The sequence below is a fragment of the Oncorhynchus mykiss genome, chromosome 7, assembly GCF_057628025.1.
Source record: "Oncorhynchus mykiss isolate SJ-2025 chromosome 7, ASM5762802v1, whole genome shotgun sequence".
In the NCBI taxonomy this organism is placed as follows: domain Eukaryota; kingdom Metazoa; phylum Chordata; class Actinopteri; order Salmoniformes; family Salmonidae; genus Oncorhynchus; species Oncorhynchus mykiss.
In genome coordinates, this window is record NC_143028.1 from 78,897,501 (window position 1) to 78,923,644 (window position 26,144).

The 26,144-nt window shown below is 43.2% G+C and overlaps 1 protein-coding gene across 4 annotated transcripts in view; it reads right to left on the reverse strand.

Annotated features, from left to right (window-relative positions):
* grm7 (glutamate metabotropic receptor 7) overlaps positions 1-23,371 on the reverse strand; it is a 397,328-nt gene extending 373,957 nt beyond the window's left edge. For 3 of the 4 annotated variants that reach the window (XM_036984246.2, XM_036984247.2, XM_090242040.1), the window contains exon 1: positions 2,735-4,182. In XM_036984246.2, the coding sequence (XP_036840141.2) occupies positions 2,735-3,256 (522 nt within the window). In that variant the 5' untranslated portion in view covers positions 3,257-4,182. Of the gene's footprint in view, positions 1-2,734; positions 4,183-23,232 lie in introns of those variants that run through there. The other variant, XM_090242041.1, reaches the window with a different exon arrangement.
* Between the last annotated feature and the right edge of the window lie 2,773 nt (positions 23,372-26,144).

The window sequence follows — 26,144 nt, forward strand, 5'->3', positions numbered from 1 at the left end:
GAGTTTGAAGGTAGGCCTTCAAATACATCCACAGGTACACCTCCAATTGACTTAAATTAAGTCAATCATCCTATCAGAAGCTCCTAAAGCCCTGACATAATTTTCTGGAATTTTCCAAGCTGTTTAAAGTCACAGTCAACTTAGTCTATGTAAACTTCTGACCCACTGGAATTGTGGTACAGTGAATTATAGGTGAAATAATCTGTCTGCAAACAATTATTGTAAAAATGACTTGTGTCATTCACAAAGTAGATGTCCTAATCGACTTGCCAAAACTATAGTTTGTTAACATGACATTTGTGGAGTGGTTGAAAAAAACAAGTTTTAATGACTCCAACCTAAGGGTATGTAAACTTCCGACTTCAACTGTAAGCAAAGTCACATGACACGCACATGTGATGACGGCTATATTAAGGAGCTATATATTTAAATTAGTTAAGATTATAAAACTGGTGTATAATATTTCGGGCTTTAAGTGAAGTTGCATGAAGCCCGAAGTAATTGCTTTTTTTTTGGTGGGGGGGGTTTACCCACTTTTTCTCCCCAATTTCGATCTTGTCTCATCACTGCAAGTCCCCAACGAGCTCGGGAGGCGAAGGTCGAGTAATGTGTCGTCCCGAAACATGACCCGCCTAAGCGCGCTTCTTAACACCTGTCTGCTTAACACAGAAGTCATTTCGCACCAATGTGTCAGAGGAAACACTATTCAACTGATGACCGAGATCAGCCTCCAGGCGCCCAGCCTGCCACAAGGAGTCTCTAGATCACGATGAGCCAAGTAAACCCGGACAACATGGAGTTAACCGGGACAACATGGAATTAACCGGGACAACATGGAGTTAACCGGGACAACATGGAGATAACCGGGACAACATGGAGTTAACCGGGACAACATGGAGTTAACTGGGACAACAATCCATGGCCTCTTAGCATTCTGTTGACAGAGTAGGGTGTGAGTCCCTAAGATTACCGTATTCGCTATACAGTGCGTTACTTTTGACCTGACGCGGCTGTCATCTGAGAAACACCCACAGAGCCTCATCTGAGACACACACCCACAGAGCCTCATCTGAGACACACACCCACAGAGCCTCATCTGAGATACACACCCACAGAGCCTCATCTAAGACACACCCACAGAGCCTCATCTGAGACACACCCACAGAGCCTCATCTGAGACACACCCACAGAGCCTCATCTGAGACACACCCACAGAGCATCATCTGAGACACACCCACAGAGCCTCATCTGAGACACACACCCACAGAGCCTCATCTGAGACACACCCACAGAGCCTCATCTAAGACACACCCACAGAGCCTCATCTGAGACACACACCCACAGAGCCTCATCTGAGACACACCCACAGAGCCTCATCTGAGACACACCCACAGAGCCTCATCTGAGACACACCCACAGAGCCTCATCTGAGACACATTGCTGTAAGCACAGTGCATGGGTACTAGTGGTGTAATGGGTTTGTGTTCTGGTGCAGGTTTGGACTGCCAACTGGGACATTTAAATACATTAGCTAGGTAGAGAACAGCTGTGTCGATACCTTTTCTATCAGACAAGCAATGATTAAAGTGATATTCTCTGCACATATCTCCAACCGAAAACTATGATCCATGGGGATATACTGGCAGACATCTGATCATTTCCCATTACAGTTTTAATGTCCCCATATCTATTGTAAACCCTATAGGCCTGTGTGAAATGCCCATATGGATATGCTGGCTGACAAATAATGATTTCCTGTTAAAATGTTAACGATATTTCCACGTCTGTATTCCTATGTCCAGTCCTGTGTGTGTAAATCTGGGACAAAGTGTGTGTCCTAATCGATCAGAGATAACCATTGGCTGCTAATATAATAAGAAGGTGGGAAAACCCAATTGATCTGCGGTAATATGACATTTGCGGTTGCTATGACCACAACGGCGATTGGTGCAGGTAGGTCCTAACTACAGTTGCCCTACTACTGCGGTTCAGAGTTGAATAGGCCCAGAACTCTGAAGGTAGTTATTGGCAGGGATATTGGGGGTGTATTCCGTGAGGTGAATACATACTGTTGTGCCCTACTGAACAAGGCCAGAATGCGAAAGCAGTGAGCGAATAGCAGTGCGGTGGCGGCATGGAGCTGTCCTTCAGCACCACGCTCTATGAACGTTCCACAATGCTGTGCCCTACTACTGAACGAGGCCTGAATGCGAGAGCAGTAGAGCGGTGCGGTCGCAGTACGAAGCTGTTCTTTCAAAACCATGCACTACTGAAGCAATGCGGTACCGTATAGTGATACAGGAAGTAGTCCTTTCAGCACCATGCAATGCTATTGAAGTTCAACCGTTTTTACTGTGGCCGGGTATCTCGCAGTACAGATACCGATTTTAAGAACTGAGCTGAGTCTTTAAACCTGAACTTGGTGTCTCACAAGTTGAAATAAAAACGTATATGCGTACTAGCATTATACAACTTTACAGGCTGTGGTACACTGTAGCCTTTCAAGCATACAACAGCATCACAAATGCATCAAACACTTGGGGGAGAGGACACATACCAGCATCAGTGGGCTGAAATCGATTTCTAAACATGTATATGTATCTCGGGTGTAAATTAAGGCCATTAATGGAATCTGAAATAGTTATGAGAAGGTATCATTCACTCGGTGTGTTTGTGTCACTAATAACTGAATAATATAGACAGAAACTACACCGTGTTAATAAGCTTGTCTTACCTGAAACAGACGTAATATGTTCGCCACCATGATCGACACAGAACTCGCTGAAGCTCCTATCACTCCCACAACTTTTTCTGGCTTGACGAACACTGGTGGTTCACCGTTAGTACACCTCACATCCGACGTGTCTTTTTGTATGAGTGCCTGCACAAAAGTCAGAGACTTCTCCAGAGCATAGGTGTCCCTCGAACACGTATCGAGCACCCGGGCACCTAGGGTGACATTGGGAAGAAGATCGTCATCACTGTTGATTTGGTCCAAGGCATACATCATAGCTTCGAGACGATGGATCCCGTTCTCTTTCTTGATATCCCCACACGGCTCTCCCGGGATCCCACGGGCGTGCACAGGGAAGAGGCCGCCAAGGGTCAGGTCTCCCTCCATTCTTATGGAATGCGGCGCGTAAATTTCCTGCGATGCCGTAAGGTCAAATAGAGCTTTCATCACACATAATACTTGCCACGTAAAGTAGGGTTTCTTCAGTTCTAGAACCACACCACCATTCCTTAGCTTGGCCATGGTCTCTCTCTCGCTCTTTCCCCTTATGCCTCCTCCGACTTCGATTTAGAAAAAAGACCGGACGCACCGAGGTACTTTTTTTTATAATACTTCAATGAAATAAAGGTGAGGCATCGTCCAAAGTAAGTTAATGTGTGCTTATTTGTAAGAAGAAAATGCGCAGGTGAGAATGGTGCGCATATTATTCCGCTATAGGCTACCGACGGGTTTGCCAATGCGTTACTCCTCCTAAATGTGCGCACGACTTCCCAATAGCAGTGTACGGTTCACACAATCGCTTGTTGCTCGGACACCCATTCCAGGTTTGAAGACAGTGGGTCGACATTCAATAAAGAACACTAACCGACTAATACTTTGTAGAAACAAAAATGTAATGGATACTAATCATAACTCATTAAATGTATTTAAATACGCATTAAATGCGCACGAATACGTGGTGTTGATATTCCACGGTTTAAAGCGTGAATCACCACTGAACTCCCACCGTGCGCTGATGTCATAGGCTACTTTCCACAAAGAATATCTAAACGCTAATAAATTGTTTTAAAACAAACGGACAACTCGGGAAATCTTCAAGATATAGAACTCCGAAAAGTTGACGTTTATTTCACAAGCAGTCCATCACAGGAGCACACATCTTGAGGCGCATGATGATAACGGAATTGCGTTCTGAACATGTTCAGCTGGTGTCTGTGACATCCTCCTCTTCACGCAAACAACGAACTTCTTCGAGACTCCCGTTTGGCTAAGAATGCAGCGACTTCTCTCTGATGAAAGTAGTCTTTCTTTCGTTGTTGATCCCTTAGAAATCCCTCACTTGGAAGGAGAGGATGGAGAGGAGACATACAAGTATCTCCCCCTGAGCGCTACGGAGGGAATGACGCCTTCTCTCTCTCTCTCTCTCTCGCTCACCCTCTCTCTTTCTCTCCACGGAAAAATCAAATATGCGTTTGTAAAATGACTTAATGCCCAAAGCCTGCAACACACATTTAATTGTTCAGCTTAAATCACAGGATGGGCTTTTATGTGTATCCCAGTCTACTACACCAATATATCAACTGTATGTCTATGACTACAATATCATTGTTCAAATTAATTTGTTGTAAATATTATATTAGAGAGAGGGGGGGGGGGCTTTGATTGCGAGAAATGGATAATACAAATCGATATCAGGAATCCCTAATGGTTACGCTTGTGTAGGCAACCAGGGAAAACCTAATGTACCATACACCGTTCATTGAGCGTAGGAGGTTACCTAATTCTGTTGCAGCTTTATGCAAGCTATTGCCGACCGTGCAATCATGCATGTTTGCTATATTTTGCATGCAAGCCCGCACACACAGAAATACACGGAAAAAGAGAGATACGTCTCACACACACACACACACGCACGCACGCACGCACGCACGCACACACACACACACACACACACACACACACACACAAATGTATGCTCGCACAAATACGCACACAACGGTGTACATAAATCACAGAATCCATTATTAGAAAATACATGTATTGCCCATGCGTTGTTGTGAAGTTCTTGGTTGGATGGGAAAGACGTCTTTGAAGATGTGGTTCGAGTATTATTACAACTGCTCGTAATACACTGTCGTTTCATGTATAAATTACCTTATTAACAAGTATGAGGTATAGAGAATAATCTTGAAAATAATCTGTCCATGATCCATTGTACAAGATGGTCTTTCAAATATTGTAAACGATAGAAAATAATGGACACACATAAGAGCAGTTCCACATTAAGCGTGTTATCCTGAGACTCCAATTTTTCACTTTATAACGTATGTCAAACAAAAAAAAATATGATTTCAAAGTAAAAAAAAAACAAACAAACATCCAACTCCACAAACAAGTACCAATTCTAACAATTTCCAAATAATGTTTTTACATTCTTGAAGTATAAAGCAGATGCATAGTTTGATAACATAATGAGGGTTTGTACTTTTTGGTTGCATCATTCTGTTACCATACTTAGCAAGCTGCACTGTTGTTCAAGTAAATGTGTTCTGGTAAAATGTTCAACAGAAAGTCATCGTTGTGCGTAGAGGTGTATGGTTTGTTTAACATTGCAATCATTGGTTGTTGTTTGGCATACATTTTATAAGTGAAACATCAGATTCTCTGCATCAATATGATACTGTGGGATTGCCCGACATTACAGTAAACTTCAGTCTGCCCGACACTACAGTATGTGTCACTCTGCCTGACACTACAGTATGTGTCACTCTGCCTGACACTACAGTATGTGACACTCTGCCCTACACTACAGTAAACATCACTCTGAGTGACACTACAGTGTGTGTCACTCTGCCTGACACTGCAGTAAACATCACTCTGCCTGACACTACAGTATGTGTCACTCTGCCTGACACTACAGTTAACATAACTCTGCCTGACAACACAGTAAACATCACTCTGCCTGACACTACAGTAAACATCACTCTGCCCAACACTACAGTAAACATCACTCTGCCCTACACTACAGTAAACATCACTCTGCCTGACACTACAGTATGATTCACTCTGCCTGACACTACAGTAAACATCACTCTGCCCTACACTACAGTAAACATCACTCTGCCTGACACTACAGTATGATTCACTCTGCCTGACACTACAGTAAACATCACTATGCCTGACACTACAGTACACATCACTCTGCCCGACACTACTGTAAACATCACTCTGCCTGACACTACTGTAAACGTCACTCTGCCTGACACTACCATATGTGTCACTCTGCCTGACACTACACTATGTGTCACTCTGCCTGACACTACTGTAAACGTCACTCTGCCTGACACTACACTATGTGTCACTCTGCCTGACACTACTGTAAACGTCACTCTGCCTGACACTACAGTAAACATCACTCTGCCTGACACTAAAACATGTGTCACTCTGCCTGACACTACTGTAAACGTCACTCTGCCTGACACTACCATATGTGTGACTCTGCCTGACACTACTGTAAACGTCACTCTGCCTGACACTGCAGTAAACATCACTCTGCCTGACACTACAGTATGTGTCACTCTGCCTGACACTACAGTTAACATCACTCTGCCTGACACTACAGTATGTGTCACTCTGCCTGACACTACAGTAAACATCACTCTGCCTGACACTACAGTATGTGTCACTCTGCCTGACACTACAGTATGTGTCACTCTGCCTGACACTACAGTAAACATCACTGTGCCTGACACTACAGTATGTGTCACTCTGCCTGACACTACAGTAAACATCACTCTGCCTGACACTACAGTATGATTCACTCTGCCTGACACTACAGTAAACATCACTCTGCCCAACACTACAGTAAACATCACTCTGCCTGACACTACAATATAAATCACTCTGCCTGTCACTACAGTAAACATCACTATGCCTGACACTACAGTACACATCACTCTGCCCGACACTACTGTAAACATCACTATGCCTGACACTACAGTACACATCACTCTGCCCGACACTACTGTAAACATCACTCTGCCTGACACTACTGTAAACGTCACTCTGCCTGACACTACCATATGTGTCACTCTGCCTGACACTACACTATGTGTCACTCTGCCTGACACTACTGTAAACGTCACTCTGCCTGACACTACACTATGTGTCACTCTGCCTGACACTACTGTAAACGTCACTCTGCCTGACACTACCATATGTGTGACTCTGCCTGACACTACAGTAAACGTCACTCTGCCTGACACTGCAGTAAACATCACTCTGCCTGACACTACAGTATGTGTCACTCTGCCTGACACTACAGTTAACATCACTCTGCCTGACACTACAGTATGTGTCACTCTGCCTGACACTACAGTAAACATCACTCCGCCTGACACTACAGTATGTGTCACTCTGCCTGACACTACAGTATGTGTCACTCTACCTGACACTACAGTATGTGTCACTCTGCCTGACACTACAGTATGTGTCACTCTGCCTGACACTACAGTAAACATCACTCTGCCTGACACTACAGTATGTGTCACTCTGCCTGACACTACAGTATGTGTCACTCTGCCTGACACTACAGTATGTGTCACTCTGCCTGACACTACAGTAAACATCACTCTGCCTGACACTACAGTTAACATCACTCTGCCTGACACTACAGTATGTGTCACTCTGCCTGACACTACAGTAAACATCACTCTGCCTGACACTACAGTATGTGTCACTCTGCCTGACACTACAGTATGTGTCACTCTACCTGACACTACAGTATGTGTCACTCTGCCTGACACTACAGTTAACATCACTCTGCCTGACAACACAGTAAACATCACTCTGCCTGACACTACAGTAAACATCCCTCTGCCCAACACTACAGTAAACATCACTCTGCCCTACACTACAGTAAACATCACTCTGCCTGACACTACAGTATGATTTACTCTGCCTGACACTACAGTAAACATCACTCTGCCCTACACTACAGTAAACATCACTCTGCCTGACACTACAGTATGATTCACTCTGCCTGACACTACAGTAAACATCACTATGCCTGACACTACAGTACACATCACTCTGCCCGACACTACTGTAAACATCACTCTGCCTGACACTACTGTAAACGTCACTCTACCTGACACTACCATATGTGTCACTCTGCCTGACACTACACTATGTGTCACTCTGCCTGACACTACTGTAAACGTCACTCTGCCTGACACTACACTATGTGTCACTCTACCTGACACTACTGTAAACGTCACTCTGCCTGACACTACAGTAAATATCACTCTGCCTGACACTAAACCATGTGTCACTCTGCCTGACACTACTGTAAACGTCACTCTGCCTGACACTACAGTAAACATCACTCTGCCTGACACTAAACCATGTGTCACTCTGCCTGAAACTACAGTATGTGTCACTCTGCCTGAAACTACAGTATGTGTCACTCTGCCTGACACTACAGTATGTGACACTCTGCCTGACATTACAGTAAACATCACTCTGCGTGACACTACAGTGTGTGACACTCTGCCTGACACTACAGTTAACATCACTCTGCCTGACACTACAGTATGTGTCACTCTGCCTGACACTACAGTAAACATCACTCTGCCTGACACTACACTATGTGTCACTCTGCCTGACACTACTGTAAACGTCACTCTGCCTGACACTACAGTAAACATCACTCTGCCTGACACTAAACCATGTGTCACTCTGCCTGAAACTACAATATGTGTCACTCTGCCTGAAACTACAGTATGTGTCACTCTGCCTGACACTACAGTATGTGACACTCTGCCTGACACTACAGTATGTGACACTCTGCCTGAAATTACAGTAAACATCACTCTGCCTGACACTACAGTATGTGACACTCTGCCTGACACTACAGTTAACATCACTCTGCCTGACACTACAGTATGTGTCACTCTGCCTGACACTACAGTAAACATCACTCTGCCTGACACTACAGTATGTGTCACTCTGCCTGACACTACAGTAAACATCACTCTGCCTGACACTACAGTATGATTCACTCTGCCTGACACTACAGTAAACATCACTCTGCCCAACACTACAGTAAACATCACTCTGCCTGACACTACAGTATAAATCACTCTGCCTGTCACTACAGTAAACATCACCATGCCTGAAACTACAGTACACATCACTCTGCCCGACACTACTGTAAACATCACTCTGCCTGACACTACTGTAAACGTCACTCTGCCTGACACTACCATATGTGTGACTCTGCCTGACACTACTGTAAACGTCACTCTGCCTGACACTACAGTAAACATCACTCTGCCTGACACTAAACTATGTGTCACTCTGCCTGACACTACTGTAAACGTCACTCTGCCTGACGCTACAGTAAACATCACTCTGACTGACACGACAGTAAACATCACTATGCCCGACATTACAGTAAACTTCAGTCTGCCCGAAACTACGGTATGTGTCACTCTGCCTGAAACTACAGTATGTGTCACTCTGCCTGAAACTACAGTATGTGTCACTCTGCCTGACACTACAGTATGTGACACTCTGCCTGACACTACAGTAAACATCACTCTGCCTGACACTAAACCATGTGTCACTCTGCCTGAAACTACAATATGTGTCACTCTGCCTGAAACTACAGTATGTGTCACTCTGCCTGACACTACAGTATGTGACACTCTGCCTGACACTACAGTATGTGACACTCTGCCTGAAATTACAGTAAACATCACTCTGCGTGACACTACAGTGTGTGACACTCTGCCTGACACTACAGTTAACATCACTCTGCCTGACACTACAGTATGTGTCACTCTGCCTGACACTACAGTAAACATCACTCTGCCTGACACTACAGTATGTGTCACTCTGCCTGACACTACAGTAAACATCACTCTGCCTGACACTACAGTATGATTCACTCTGCCTGACACTACAGTAAACATCACTCTGCCCAACACTACAGTAAACATCACTCTGCCTGACACTACAGTATAAATCACTCTGCCTGTCACTACAGTAAACATCACCATGCCTGAAACTACAGTACACATCACTCTGCCCGACACTACTGTAAACATCACTCTGCCTGACACTACTGTAAACGTCACTCTGCCTGACACTACCATATGTGTGACTCTGCCTGACACTACTGTAAACGTCACTCTGCATGACACTACAGTAAACATCACTCTGCCTGACACTAAACTATGTGTCACTCTGCCTGACACTACTGTAAACGTCACTCTGCCTGACGCTACAGTAAACATCACTCTGCCTGACACTACAGTACACATCACTCTGCCCGACACTACTGTAAACATCACTCTGCCTGACACTACAGTATGTGTCACTCTGCCTGACACTACAGTATGTGTCACTCTACCTGACACTACAGTATGTGTCACTCTGCCTGACACTACAGTATGTGTCACTCTGCCTGACACTACAGTAAACATCACTCTGCCTGACACTACAGTATGTGTCACTCTGCCTGACACTACAGTATGTGTCACTCTGCCTGACACTACAGTAAACATCACTCTGCCTGACACTACAGTTAACATCACTCTGCCTGACACTACAGTATGTGTCACTCTGCCTGACACTACAGTAAACATCACTCTGCCTGACACTACAGTATGTGTCACTCTGCCTGACACTACAGTATGTGTCACTCTACCTGACACTACAGTATGTGTCACTCTGCCTGACACTACAGTATGTGTCACTCTGCCTGACACTACAGTAAACATCACTCTGCCTGACACTACAGTATGTGTCACTCTGCCTGACACTACAGTATGTGTCACTCTGCCTGACACTACAGTAAACATCACTCTGCCTGACACTACAGTTAACATCACTCTGCCTGACACTACAGTATGTGTCACTCTGCCTGACACTACAGTAAACATCACTCTGCCTGACACTACAGTATGTGTCACTCTGCCTGACACTACAGTATGTGTCACTCTACCTGACACTACAGTATGTGTCACTCTGCCTGACACTACAGTTAACATCACTCTGCCTGACAACACAGTAAACATCACTCTGCCTGACACTACAGTAAACATCCCTCTGCCCAACACTACAGTAAACATCACTCTGCCCTACACTACAGTAAACATCACTCTGCCTGACACTACAGTATGATTTACTCTGCCTGACACTACAGTAAACATCACTCTGCCCTACACTACAGTAAACATCACTCTGCCTGACACTACAGTATGATTCACTCTGCCTGACACTACAGTAAACATCACTATGCCTGACACTACAGTACACATCACTCTGCCCGACACTACTGTAAACATCACTCTGCCTGACACTACTGTAAACGTCACTCTACCTGACACTACCATATGTGTCACTCTGCCTGACACTACACTATGTGTCACTCTGCCTGACACTACTGTAAACGTCACTCTGCCTGACACTACACTATGTGTCACTCTACCTGACACTACTGTAAACGTCACTCTGCCTGACACTACAGTAAATATCACTCTGCCTGACACTAAACCATGTGTCACTCTGCCTGACACTACTGTAAACGTCACTCTGCCTGACACTACAGTAAACATCACTCTGCCTGACACTAAACCATGTGTCACTCTGCCTGAAACTACAGTATGTGTCACTCTGCCTGAAACTACAGTATGTGTCACTCTGCCTGACACTACAGTATGTGACACTCTGCCTGACATTACAGTAAACATCACTCTGCGTGACACTACAGTGTGTGACACTCTGCCTGACACTACAGTTAACATCACTCTGCCTGACACTACAGTATGTGTCACTCTGCCTGACACTACAGTAAACATCACTCTGCCTGACACTACACTATGTGTCACTCTGCCTGACACTACTGTAAACGTCACTCTGCCTGACACTACAGTAAACATCACTCTGCCTGACACTAAACCATGTGTCACTCTGCCTGAAACTACAATATGTGTCACTGTGCCTGAAACTACAGTATGTGTCACTCTGCCTGACACTACAGTATGTGACACTCTGCCTGACACTACAGTATGTGACACTCTGCCTGAAATTACAGTAAACATCACTCTGCCTGACACTACAGTATGTGACACTCTGCCTGACACTACAGTTAACATCACTCTGCCTGACACTACAGTATGTGTCACTCTGCCTGACACTACAGTAAACATCACTCTGCCTGACACTACAGTATGTGTCACTCTGCCTGACACTACAGTAAACATCACTCTGCCTGACACTACAGTATGATTCACTCTGCCTGACACTACAGTAAACATCACTCTGCCCAACACTACAGTAAACATCACTCTGCCTGACACTACAGTATAAATCACTCTGCCTGTCACTACAGTAAACATCACCATGCCTGAAACTACAGTACACATCACTCTGCCCGACACTACTGTAAACATCACTCTGCCTGACACTACTGTAAACGTCACTCTGCCTGACACTACCATATGTGTGACTCTGCCTGACACTACTGTAAACGTCACTCTGCCTGACACTACAGTAAACATCACTCTGCCTGACACTAAACTATGTGTCACTCTGCCTGACACTACTGTAAACGTCACTCTGCCTGACGCTACAGTAAACATCACTCTGACTGACACGACAGTAAACATCACTATGCCCGACATTACAGTAAACTTCAGTCTGCCCGAAACTACAGTATGTGTCACTCTGCCTGAAACTACAGTATGTGTCACTCTGCCTGAAACTACAGTATGTGTCACTCTGCCTGACACTACAGTATGTGACACTCTGCCTGACACTACAGTAAACATCACTCTGCCTGACACTAAACCATGTGTCACTCTGCCTGAAACTACAATATGTGTCACTCTGCCTGAAACTACAGTATGTGTCACTCTGCCTGACACTACAGTATGTGACACTCTGCCTGACACTACAGTATGTGACACTCTGCCTGAAATTACAGTAAACATCACTCTGCGTGACACTACAGTGTGTGACACTCTGCCTGACACTACAGTTAACATCACTCTGCCTGACACTACAGTATGTGTCACTCTGCCTGACACTACAGTAAACATCACTCTGCCTGACACTACAGTATGTGTCACTCTGCCTGACACTACAGTAAACATCACTCTGCCTGACACTACAGTATGATTCACTCTGCCTGACACTACAGTAAACATCACTCTGCCCAACACTACAGTAAACATCACTCTGCCTGACACTACAGTATAAATCACTCTGCCTGTCACTACAGTAAACATCACCATGCCTGAAACTACAGTACACATCACTCTGCCCGACACTACTGTAAACATCACTCTGCCTGACACTACTGTAAACGTCACTCTGCCTGACACTACCATATGTGTGACTCTGCCTGACACTACTGTAAACGTCACTCTGCATGACACTACAGTAAACATCACTCTGCCTGACACTAAACTATGTGTCACTCTGCCTGACACTACTGTAAACGTCACTCTGCCTGACGCTACAGTAAACATCACTCTGCCTGACACTACAGTAAACATCACTCTGCCTGACACTACAGTATAAATCACTCTGCCTGACACTACAGTAAACATCACTATGCCTGACACTACAGTACACATCACTCTGCCCGACACTACTGTAAACATCACTCTGCCTGACACTACACTATGTGTCACTCTGCCTGACACTACTGAAAAACGTCACTCTGCCTGACACTACAGTAAACATCACTCTGCCTGACACTAAACTATGTGTCACTCTGCCTGACACTACTGTAAACGTCACTCTGCCTGACACTACAGGAAACATCACTCTGACTGACACGACAGTAAACATCACAATGCCTGACACTACAGTAAACATCACTCTGCCTGACACTACAGTAAACATCACTCTGCTCGACACTACAGTAAACATCACTCTGCCCGACACTACAGTAAACATCACTCTGCCTGACACTACAGTATGATTCACTCTGCCTGACACTACAGTAAACATCACTCTGCCCGAAACTACAGTAAACATCACTCTGCCTGACACTACAGTAAACTTCACTCTGCCTGACACTACAGTAAACATCACTCTGCCTGACACTACAGTATGTGTCACTCTGCCCGACACTACAGTAAACATCACTATGCCTGACACTACAGTAAACATCACTCTGCCCTACACTACAGTAAACATCACTCTGCCTGACACTACAGTAAACATCACTCTGCCTGACACTACAGTAAACATCACAATGCCTGACACTACTGTAAACATCACTCTGCCTGACACTACAGTAAACATCACTCTGCCCGACACTACAGTACGCATATCTGTACCAACAAATCCTTTAGAAGTCGAACTGTTTGTTTCTTTTAATGATGTCAACGCTGTAGCCTATAAAAAAATAAATAAAGAGATTTGCTCACTCTATACATGTAAACTCCCAGTAATTTATTGGGTAAAACCTTTGTAGCCTACACAATAGATTCTAGCAGAATTAGCAAGTCGGTTTTCTCTCATCAGTTTATAATGTTTTCTTCTTCGCCTCTAGTCAAGGAATATGAATTCTTAAATGCTGCAGTCTTAGGTGAGCTTTCACTTACAATGTAGTGGCGTTAGGTTTTCAATTAAAGGTCAAAGAAGCTTGGGGATATTCTACGGGCGCTAATTTAATGCATAATTTAAAAACATAAGAAACATTTTACACAACATCATTAAAGTGCTGTACTAGATCTGCGGGACACATTTCAGGGTAAAATGAAATATGTCCAATAATTCTTCATGAGAATATCTCAAGGTAAGAATTAGCTTTCTTGGCAGGCTTTCCCCTGACTTAATCAGTCGATCACACAGAACCTTGATTGTTGGAGTCGAGCCACACAGAACCTTGATTGTTGAAGTCGAGCCACACAGAACCTTGATTGTTGAAGTCGAGCCACACAGAACCTTGATTGGTGAAGTCGAGCCACACAGAATCTTGATTGTTGGAGTCGAGCCACACAGAACCTTGATTGTTGAAGTCGAGCCACACAGAACCTTGATTGTTGAAGTCGAGCCACACAGAACCTTGATTGGTGAAGTCGAGCCACACAGAACCTTGATTGGTGAAGTCGAGCCACACAGAACCTTGATTGTTGAAGTCGAGCCACACAGAACCTTGATTGTTGAAGTCGAGCCACACAGAATCTTGATTGTTGGAGTCGAGCCACACAGAATCTTGATTGGTGAAGTCGAGCCACACAGAACCTTGATTGTTGGAGTTGAGCCACACAGAATCTTGATTGTTGAAGTCGAGCCACGCAGAACCTTGATTGTTGAAGTCGAGCCACGCAGAACCTTGATTGTTGGAGTCGAGCCACACAGAAACTTGATTGTTGGACTCGAGCCGCTAATAGAGCTCGCCAGTTTATAGTGCTAAAACCCGGCAATGAGTTACCTCTGGTTCGTTCAGCCATCCCTATGTAAAGATTGTATCGCAACAAAATAAAAAGCGTTTTGAATAAACTGCGAAAATAATGTCTGTGGTTGACACAGACTATGGTGATCTTATATGTTTTGTTCCGATGAGATAATATCAGTCAGTTAACATGACCTTTATGAATAATAAAACCTGTTGAAGCCTGCTTTTATTACAGAACTTATCTTTCAGGGTTTATCCAAGAACCCTACAAAAACGCCACTGATTTCCTCCATATGGTTTGTCAAACAAACCATGGCAGAGTTAGGGTCTACAAAAAGACGACATTACCATTTATCTCTATACACTATTGGTATGGGTAATAGATTGGTGGTATTGGTAAAGGATTGGTGGTATGGGTAAAGGATTGGTGGTATGGGTAAAGGATTGGTGGTATGGGTAAAGGATTGGTGGTATGGGTAAAGGATTGGTGGTATGGGTAAAGGATTGGTGGTATGGGGAAAGGATTGGCGGTATGGTGAAAAGACTGGTGGTATGGGGAAAGGGTTGCTGGTATGGGGAAAATATTGGTGGTATGGGTAAAGGATTGGAGGTATGGGTTAAAGGATTTGAGATATGGGTAAATTAATTGAGGTATGGGTAAAGGATTGGAGGTATGGGTAAATTAATTGAGGTATGGGTAAAGGATTGGTCATCTGGGTTGTTACATTCCCGAGTTTCTGTGTTGTGGTTTTGTTTGTATGTGTGTGTTTCAGGAAATGGCTTCCTGAAATTCCCCACAAGCAGCTGATTGGTCAGCCACATTGATGATTGGCGATCTGACCCCGCCCTCTCATCAGGGGATACAGCTGTATCCCATTGCAAACGCCTTCTCCAGCTATATAAGCCAGTGTTCTGTTGCTCAGAAGATTGATGAGGTTGATATCATGGTTTGGTTGTGTTTCAGATAGAGCTGATGGTTATGTTCTGTGGTTGTTGCTGAGAGAGATGATTGATATGTCCTGTGTTTTCATTATTGGTCTGTATAATTGTTGTGAAGTATTTTTGAAGCCGGTCACTGTCTAGGCACACTAGGTAAGACCTGGTGTCGGACCACCCCCTGTATGTTGGTTAGAGCACCAGGGGGTGCTAGGTTAGCAGTGGTAGGCAAGTAAGGTAGGAAAGGGGGCTTTGACATTTACTTTCTTTGTTTTGGTTCCGTCCAGCCCCTTTTCCCTAAATTTACCATGTGAAGGAAATAATACATTCCCGGTAAATGGTAAATTCTCTGCCTTTGTCATCCTTACTCGCACCTACAGTCCCATACCTCTTTCACTCCACAGGGAGTTGAGTTGTAGCAGGGTGTTGCGTTCCCTCTTCTCAGAGGAGTGCGTAACAGGGTAAAGGACCAGAGGTATGGGTAAATTATTGGTGGTATGGGTAAAGGATTGGAGGTATGGGTGAAGGGTTTGGGTAAAGGGTTGGTTGTCTGGGTAAAGGGTTGGTTGTCTGGGTAAAGGATTGGAAGTATGGGTAGAATTGGAGGTATGGGTAAAGGATTGGAGGTATGGGTAGAATTGGAGGTATGGGTAAAGGGTTGGAGGTATGGGTAAAGGGTTTTTGTATGAGTAACAGATTAGAGGTATGGGTAGAATTGGAGGTATGGGTAAAGGGTTTAGGTAAAGGATTGGAGGTATGGGTAAAGGATTGGTGGTTTAGGTAAAGGATTGGAGGTATGGGTAAAGGATTGGTGGTATGGGTAAAGGATTGGAGGTATGGGTAAAGGATTGGAGGTATGGGTAGAATTGGAGGTATGGGTAAAGGGTTTGGGTAAAGGATTGGAGGTATGGGTAAAGGATTGGAGGTATGGGTAAAGGGTTGGAGGTATGGGTAAAGGATTGGAGGTATGGGTAAAGGGTTGGAGGTATGGGTAAAGGGTTGGAGGTATGGGTAAAGGATTGGAGGTGTGGGTAAAGGATTGGAGGTATGGGTAAAGGATTGGAGGTATGGGTAAAGGGTTTGGGTAAAGGGTTGGAGGTATGGGTAGAATTGGAGGTATGGGTAAAGGGTTTGGGTAAAGGATTGGAGGTATGGGTAAAGGATTGGAGGTATGGGTAAAGGGTTTGGGTAAAGGGTTGGAGGTATGGGTAGAATTGGAGGTATGGGTAAAGGATTGGATGTATGGGTAAAGGATTGGAGGTATGGGTAAAGGGTTGGAGGTATGGGTAAAGGGTTGGAGGTATGGGTAAAGGGTTGGAGGTATGGGTAAAGGGTTGGAGGTATGGGTAAAGGATTGGAGGTATGGGTAAAGGATTGGAGGTATGGGTAAAGGATTGGAGGTATGGGTAAAGGATTGGAGGTATGGGTAAAGGGTTGGTGGTATGGGTAAAGGGTTGGAGGTATGGGTAAAGGGTTTGGGTAAAGGATTGGAGTTATGGGTAAAGAATTGGAGGTATGGGTAAAGGATTGGAGGTATGGGTAAAGGGTTGGAGGTATGGGTAGAATTGGAGGTATGGGTAAAGGGTTGGAGGTATGGGTTAAGGATTGGAGGTATGGGTAAAGGGTTGGAGGTATGGGTAAAGGGTTGGAGGTATGGGTAAAGGGTTGGAGGTATGGGTAAAGGGTTGGAGGTATGGGTAAAGGGTTGGAGGTATGGGTAAAGGTTTGGTGGTATGGGTAAAGGGTTGGAGGTATGGGTAAAGGGTTGGAGGTATGGGTAAAGGGTTGGAGGTATGGGTAAAGGGTTGGAGGTATGGGTAAAGGGTTGGAGGTATGGGTAAAGGGTTGGAGGTATGGGTAAAGGGTTGGAGGTATGGGTAAAGGGTTGGAGGTATGGGTAAAGGGATAATAGGTATGGGTAAAGGGTTGGAGGTATGGGTAAAGGGTTGATGGTACGGCTAAATGATTAGAGGTATGGGTAAAGGGTTGGTGTTGATAACATATTAATGTGCTGAAACTGATGGAATACCATCAGGGATGGAAATGAAGCTAGCCAGCGGCACTAGCCTGCTGGGACACTGAATAATTGAATCTGCAGAACATGTGTTTCAACACTTTGAATTACACAGCAGTTGGATAATGTGCACACAGTTCAGTGCTAGAAATGGTCCAATGCATAGTCGATCTACTGACATACAACACATTGGTTATGTAACGCTGTGCCTGTTCATCGTTGTTAGTGAAAAACAATCTACTTGGCCACAATTCATGTCTGGTAGCTTTTCTCTGGCGTCGTCTGGTAGCTTTTCTAACATGGTCACCAACCCCTCCATGCCACAGTTAGCTATTCCTCTCCTCCTCTTGTTGATAGTTAGGACTTCCACTATAGAATCATTAAATGAAAATGGCACCCTATTCCCTAAATAGTGCACTACTTTTTTTACCAGGGCCCGTCACGTAGAGCACTGTCTAGGGAATAGGTTGCCATACTCTCAGCCGGAGAGGATGACGTGATGTTGTGGAACCTACAACCAGTTTTTAGAAGATTGGTAATTCATGAAATGGAAGAAGATGAGACATTGTGTGAAGTGACGACATCCATGTCAAGCATTGTTGAGTAACATTTGTGGCGGCAGGAAGCCTAGTGGTTAGAGCGTTGGACTAGTAACCGGAAGGTTGCAAGTTCAAATCCTCTGAGCTGACAAGATACAAATCTGTCCTTCTGCCCCTGAACACTGTTCCTAGACTGTCATTGAAAAAAATGATTTGTTCTTAACTGACTTGCCTAGTAAAATAAAAAACTTCAAGACACTGTCCCCTCCAAAAGGGAGTCTGTCCTCATAGCAGAACCCTTTTTGGTCCCAAGTAGAACCCTTTTGACCCCCAAAATAATTGTTCTTCAGGGACAACCGAATAACCTTTTAGTTTCTAGAGAAGCACGTTCTTTTCCAAGAGTGTCCATTTGAACTGGGGCACGGGGGAGAAGATGACAGAAGACCGCCACCAGTGGAGAGCTTTTGTAGTTGCCCGTGGCTCCAGCGGGTGTAATGGGATGAGTGAGTGAGCGCTAGAGACTAGAGACTAGAGACTAGAGACTAGGGATGAGTGAGTGAGCGCTAGAGCGCTAGGATATTAATTTGATCCCTCTTTTGTTGGTGTGAATTTTCCTGCACAGAAGGAAATGCAAAGCTTCTAAAGTTGATCATTTTCACTTTAAACTGTAAGACTTGATTTGCAGTAATGAAAAATATATTAACCCCAACAAAAACATTGAAGTTAATTATAATATATATAATATGTCATATTTCTTGTTGCTACAGGATTATTTTCCTGCTGTAGCAAATTGGCTCAAATTCAGATCCTACATCTGTATATATATATTGTCCAGTCCAGGCAGTGTGAGGTAATATGTATTGTATTTAATGTAATTTCCCTTAGACCAGGAGTGCACAGGGGCTCCAAGGCTTTGGTCTTGTGACAATCTAGATTTATTTTGCCCTGGGGGTCAGGTCTTGGTGCAGTGTCTGATGTGGCTGTGTATAGCTATATGTGAGAGGCAGAACAGAGATAGGATCTTCATTTGAGCCAGTTTGCTACAGCAGGAAAGTAATCCTGCACCAACATCAAATGTGATTGTGTGGATTATAATTAACAGACATTTTTGTAATGGTTGATAATACATTGTTCATAAGGGAAAATCAAGTCTGAAATGTCAAAGTGGAGATTACAAACTTGTAACGTGTACTCAAGGAGTTGGGAAGCAAGTACAGGGAGTGAATATTTAATAAATAAACAAACATGGAACAATACAGGAAACACGAGTATCGTAAGGACATAAAACAGAGTCAATAACGCCTAGGTAAAGAGTCAAAGGGAGTGAGAGATATAGGGAAGGTAATGAGGAAAGTGATGGAGTCCAGGTGAGTCTGATGAGGCGCTGATAGAGGCGTAACGATGGTAACGATGGTAACAGATGTGTGCAATAATAAGCATACTGGCGCCGGAGAGGGAATATACATGACTTAACTTCAGAAGCATTTTTAAACCTCAAACAAACAACATGTTTTACATTTCCTGTTATTACGTTATCCTGCTTAAGGGTGATCATATCTCTCCAATTCTCTAAGAATAATTACAGTCAACAGATGATTGGTAGACAGTTTAAAAGGTGAGCCAATTTGAAATGCCTGATGGACTTGAGGTCTTGCTTGCAGACAGATGTCATTGATATTAATTTTAAATGTGAGTGGCCAGTTTATCTTCTTCCAGAGGACAGTCAGTTCTCTGTAGAGAATGTTTTTTAGTGTTCAGACAGCCAAATATGACATACCCAAATATAACCGCCTGAACTGAATAGTACTGTAGCTCAGGACCTGAAGCAAGGATATGCATATTTTTGATACTATTTCAAAGGAAACACTTTGTAGTTTGTGGAGATGTGACATTAATGTAAGAGAATAACAAATTAGATCTGGTAAAGGATAAAACAAACAAAAAAACATGTTTTCTATTTTTATTTAATCATCTTTGAAATGCAAAAGAAAGGCCATATGTTGACATGAGAAGCTGGGTGTAATTTAGATGTTGTCCACCAGAGGGCAGCAGTGTGTGTGCAATGTTTCAGAATTATACTTTCATTTTGTATACAGTCTCCCAGGTGTCCCTCATGAGATTGCTCATGAGGATGCTTTGTTGTGAAATAGGAAGCCAATTCTATATTTAATTTTGGATTGAAGATGTTTAATGTGAGTCTGGAAAGAGAGTTTACAGTCTAACCATACACCTAAGTATTTGTAGTTGTCCACATATTCTAAGTCGGCACCATCCAGAGTAGTGATGCTGGAAGGGCGGGCAGGTGCGGGCAGCGATCGGTTGAAGAGCATGCATTTAGTTTTTAGTTGCATTTAAGAGCAGTTGGAGTCCACAGAAGGAGAGTTGTATGACATTGAAGCTCATCTGGAGGTTAGCTAACACAGTGTCCAACGAAGGGCCAGATGTATACAGCATGGTGTCGTCTGCTTAGAGGTGGATCAAAGAATCACCAGCAGCGAGAGTGACATCATTGATGTATACAGAGAAGACAGTCAGCCCGAGAATTGAACCCTGTGGCACCAGCATAGAGACTGCCAGAGGTCTGGACAACAGGCCCTCCGATTTGACATAGTCAACTCTATCGGAGAAGTAGTTGGTGAACCAAGCGAGGCAATCATTTGAGAAACCAAGGCTGTTGAGTCTGCCAATAAGAATGTTGTGATTGACAGAATCGAAAGCCTTAGCCAAGTCGATGAATACGGCTGTACAGTAATGTCTCTTATCGATGGCGGTTATGATGTCGCTTAGGACCTTGAGCGAGACTGAGGTGCATCCATGACCAGCTCTGAAACCAGATTGCATAGTGGAGAAGGTACAGTGATATTCAAAATGGTCGATAGTCTGTTTGTTAACTTGGCTTTCAAAGACCTTAGAAAGGCAGGGTAGAATAGATATAGGTCTGTAGCAGTTTGGGTCTAGAGTGTCTCTCACTTTGAAGAGGGGGATGACCGCGGCAGCTTTCCAATCTATGGGAATCTCAGACGATACAAAAGAGAGGTTGAACAGGCTAGTAATAGGGGTTGCAATAATATCGTCAGATCATTTTAGAAATAGAGGGTCCAGATTGCCTAGCCTGGCTGATTTGTAGGGGTCCAGATTTTGCAGCTCTTTCAGAACATCAGCTATCTGGATTTGGGTGAAGGAGAAGTGGGGGAGGTTTGGGGCGAGCTTCTTTGGGGAGTGCCAGGCTGTTGACCGGGGTAGGGGTAGCCAGGTGTAAAGCATGGCCAGCCGTAGAAAATGCTTATTGAACTTCTCAATTATTGTGGATTTATCGGTAGTGACAGTGTTTCCTAGCCTCAGAGCAGTGGGCAGCTGGGAGGAGGTGCTCTTATTCTCCATAGACTTTACAGTGTCCTAGAACTTTTTGAGTTTGTACCTCAGGATGCAAATTTCTGTTTGAAAAAGCTAGCCTTATCTATTCGTAGTTCTACATTTTTTTGAATGGAGCATGCTTATTTAAGATGGTGAGGAAGGAACTTTTAAAGAACAACCATGCATCCTCTACTGACGGGATGAGGTCAATGTCATTCCAAGATACCCTGCCAGGTTGATTAGAAAGGCCTGTTCGCAGAAGTGTTTTAGGGAGCGTTTAACAGTGATGAGGGGTGGTCGTTTGACTGCAGACCCATTACGGATGCAGGCAATGAGGCAGTGATCGCTAAGATCTTGTTTGAAAACAGCAGAGGTGTATTTGGAGAGTGCGTTTGTTAGGATGATATCTATGAGGGTGCCCGTGTTTACGGATTTGAGGTTGTACCTGGTAGGTTTATTGATAATTTGTGTGAGATTGAGGACATCAAGCTAAGATTGTACGATGGCCCGGATGTTAAGCATGTCCCAGTTTAGGTCACCTAGCAGCACGAGCTCAAAGGATAGATGGGTGGCAATCAATTCACATATGGTGTCGAGGGCACAGCTGGGGGCAGAGGGTGGTCTATAGCAAGCGGTAACGGTGAGAGACTTGTTTCTGGGAAGGTGAATTTTTAAAGTAGAAGCTCGAATTGTTTTGGAACAGACCTGGATAGTAATACAGAACTCTGCAGGCTATCTTTGCAGTAGATTGCAACACCGCCCCCTTTGGCAGTTCTATCTTGGCGGGAAATGTTAAAGTTAGGGATGGAAATTTCAGGGTTTTTGTTGGTTTTCCTAATCCAGGATTCAGACACGGCTAAGACATCCGGGTTGGCAGAATGTGCTAAATAATAATAATAAAGCAAACTGAGTAGGCTTCTCATGTTAAAACCTCTTGAGGATAGGGAGACGCTAGCGTCTCAACTGGCCAATTGCCAGGGGAAATGCAGAGCGCCAGATTCAAATAAAATGCTATAAAATTCTAACTTTCATTAAATCACACATGTAAGATACTCAATTAAAGCTACACTCGTTGTGAATCCTTTCATCATGTCAGATTTTTAAAATGCTTTTCGGCGAAAGCATAAGACGCTATTATCTGATAGCATGCATCTGAACCAGTAGTAAACAAAAGAGCTAGCGTAGCAGGCGCTACACAAAATGCTGAAATAAAATATAAAATATGCATTACCTTTGACGAGCTTCTTTTGTTGGCACTCCAATATGTCCCATAAACATCACAATTGGTCCTTTTGTACAATTAATTCCGTCCATATATATCGAAAATGTCCATTTATAAAGCCCGTTTGATCCATAAAAAACAGATTAGAAAAACGCAAATTCACTACAAAATATTTCAAAAGTTGCCTATAAACTTTGCCAAAATATTTCAACCTACTTTTGTAATACAACGTTAGGTACTTTTAAACGTTAATAATCGATCAAATTGTAGACTGGGCAATCTGTATTCAATACATGAACGAAAAGAAAAAAAACTCTGCTCTACACGTCTTGTGCAACTCACAAAAGGGTCCCCCGTTCCGAGTTGGCCTACTTCCTGCTAAGACAAAGCAATAACCTCAGCCATATTCCAAACACTGGCGACATCGTGTGGAAGATGTAGGAACTGAAAGTATATTTCTATTAAGTTTCCAATGGCAAAGACAAAATAGGGAAGGGAGATGGGAAAAAAATAAAATAATTCTGAACAGTTAGTCCTCGGGGTTTTGCCTGCTACATAAGTTCTGTTATACTCACAGACATGATTCAAACAGTTTTAGAAACTTCAGAGTGTTTTCTATCCACATCTATGAATAATATGCATATCTCACATTCTTGGCATGAGTAGCAGGAAGTTGAAATTGGGCACGCTATTTATCCAAAAGTGAAAATTCTGCCCCCTAGCTTTAAAACCTCTTTGGGAAAGGCGTACCGCTAGCGCCCGACCTCGACAACATCCGGTGAAATTGCAGAGCACGAAATTCAAAAATACAAAATACGTACATTCATGAAAATTACAAGTGTTATTCATCGGTTAAAAGCTTAACTTTTTGTTAATCCAGCCGTTTTGTCAGATTTCAAAAAGTCTATGGTGAAAGCATACCATGCGATTATCTGAGGACAGCGCCCCGCATACAACAGCATTAAAAACATTTTCCAAACAAGCAGATGCATCACGAAAGTCAGAAATAGCGATAAAATAAATAAATTACCTTTGAAGATCTTCCTCTGTTTGCAATCCAAAGGGTCCCAGCCACCTCATAAATGGTTGTTTTGTTCGATAAAGTCTTTTATACCCCAAATAAACCTGTCAACAATCTTTCTAAAGACTGTTGACATCTAGTGGAAGCCCTAGGAACTGCAATCTGGGAGGTATTCCTTTTTTATTTCCATTGAAAGCCATTATAATGAGAGGTGAGCTGAAAAAAAATCTGGATGGATTGTCCTCGGGTTTTTTGCCTGACATATCAGTATTGTTATACTCACAGACATTATTTTAACAGTTTTAGAGTGTTTTCTATCCAATACTACCAATTATATACATATCCTAGCTTCTGGGCCTGAGTAACAGGCAGTTTACTTTGGGCACCTCATTCATCTTGACTTCCGAATACTTCCCCCTGTCCCGAAGAAGTGTTGATGAGTTGGAGATGGAGGACTTGAATGTTGTGTCTGAAGTTGGCTCCCACAGGTCATCTACCACTATTGAATATTTTTTTTTAACTCAAGTTTACTATTACTTATTTTATTCAACCTTTATTATACCAGGGGGTGAGTATGGAGAATACAATCACTATAATGAAATACATGGATCAATAGGCAAAAAGACACATAGACTATACTAATATATTGTATGCCTCAGGTCTTCCTTGGTGATGGTTGTTCTTCATGGGCTAATTGAAGTGTTGTGTAGACAATACGTAATGTAGAAAGATGATACAAAATGTGGCTGCCTTCTAGAGTGTACGAGCACAGAAACCAAACTTGACCAGGTGAAACAAGGTTTAGCTCGTTAGATTGTTTTGTTGCAAGTTGAAAGATTCGGATTGAATGTGAAACACAGTATGCAGCATGGATCGTGTTAGGATCTAAAAATGTTTTTTATCAAACAACTATGCTACACTTTATCTCTGGGACACTCAGGATGACAAATCAGAGCATGATTACTGAATGTAAGTACATTATATACCTTCAGAGGTGAATGTAACAAACCAGTTGTCGTGATAAAAGTGTTGTGTTCTTGTGTACTATCCTCAAACAATAGAATGGGATTTCTTTGCTGTAATAGCTACTATAAAGTGGACAATGCACTTAGAAAGCTTATATGATTGTTAATCTGAACGTATAAGATATGTCTTTGTCCTGGGAAAGTTGGCTTTGTTTACAACGGCATTCTATTTTGTCTAAATCTGTTGTTTACAACAGATTTAGGGTCTTGATCCAGTAGAGGTTATTAAACAGAACCCAGCTGTTTGTACTCGGCAGCCAATGAATAAAATCAATTGATATGTAGCAGATGTGAGGTACAGATACAGAGAGTGTTGCTATAGCTACATATAAAGGCAGTGGTGCTATAGTTACAGATACAGAAATTGTTGCCATAGCTACAAATACAACTACAGATACAGGCAGTGTTGATACAGTGCTTAGCAAAACTATTTATCCTCCTTGACGTTTTTTCCTATTTTGTTGCATTACAACCTGTAATTAAATGTATTTTTTATTTGAATTTCAAGTAATGGACATACACAAAATAGTCCAAATTGGTGAAGTGAAATGAACAAAAATATTTATTTCAAAATGTTCAAAACAGAAAAGTGGTGCGTGCATATATTTTCACCCCCTTTGCTATGAAGCCCCTAAATAAGATCTGGTGCAACCAATTACCTTCAGTTAATTAGTTAAATAAAGTCCAGCTGTGTGCATTCTAAGTATCACATGATCTCGGTATATATACACCTGATCTGAAAGGCCACAGAGTCTGCAACACCCCTTAAGCTAGGGGCACCACCAAGAAAGCGGCACCATGAAGACCAAAGAGCTCTTCAAACAGGTCATGGACAAAGTTGTGGAGAAGTACAGGGTTATAAGAAAATATCTGGA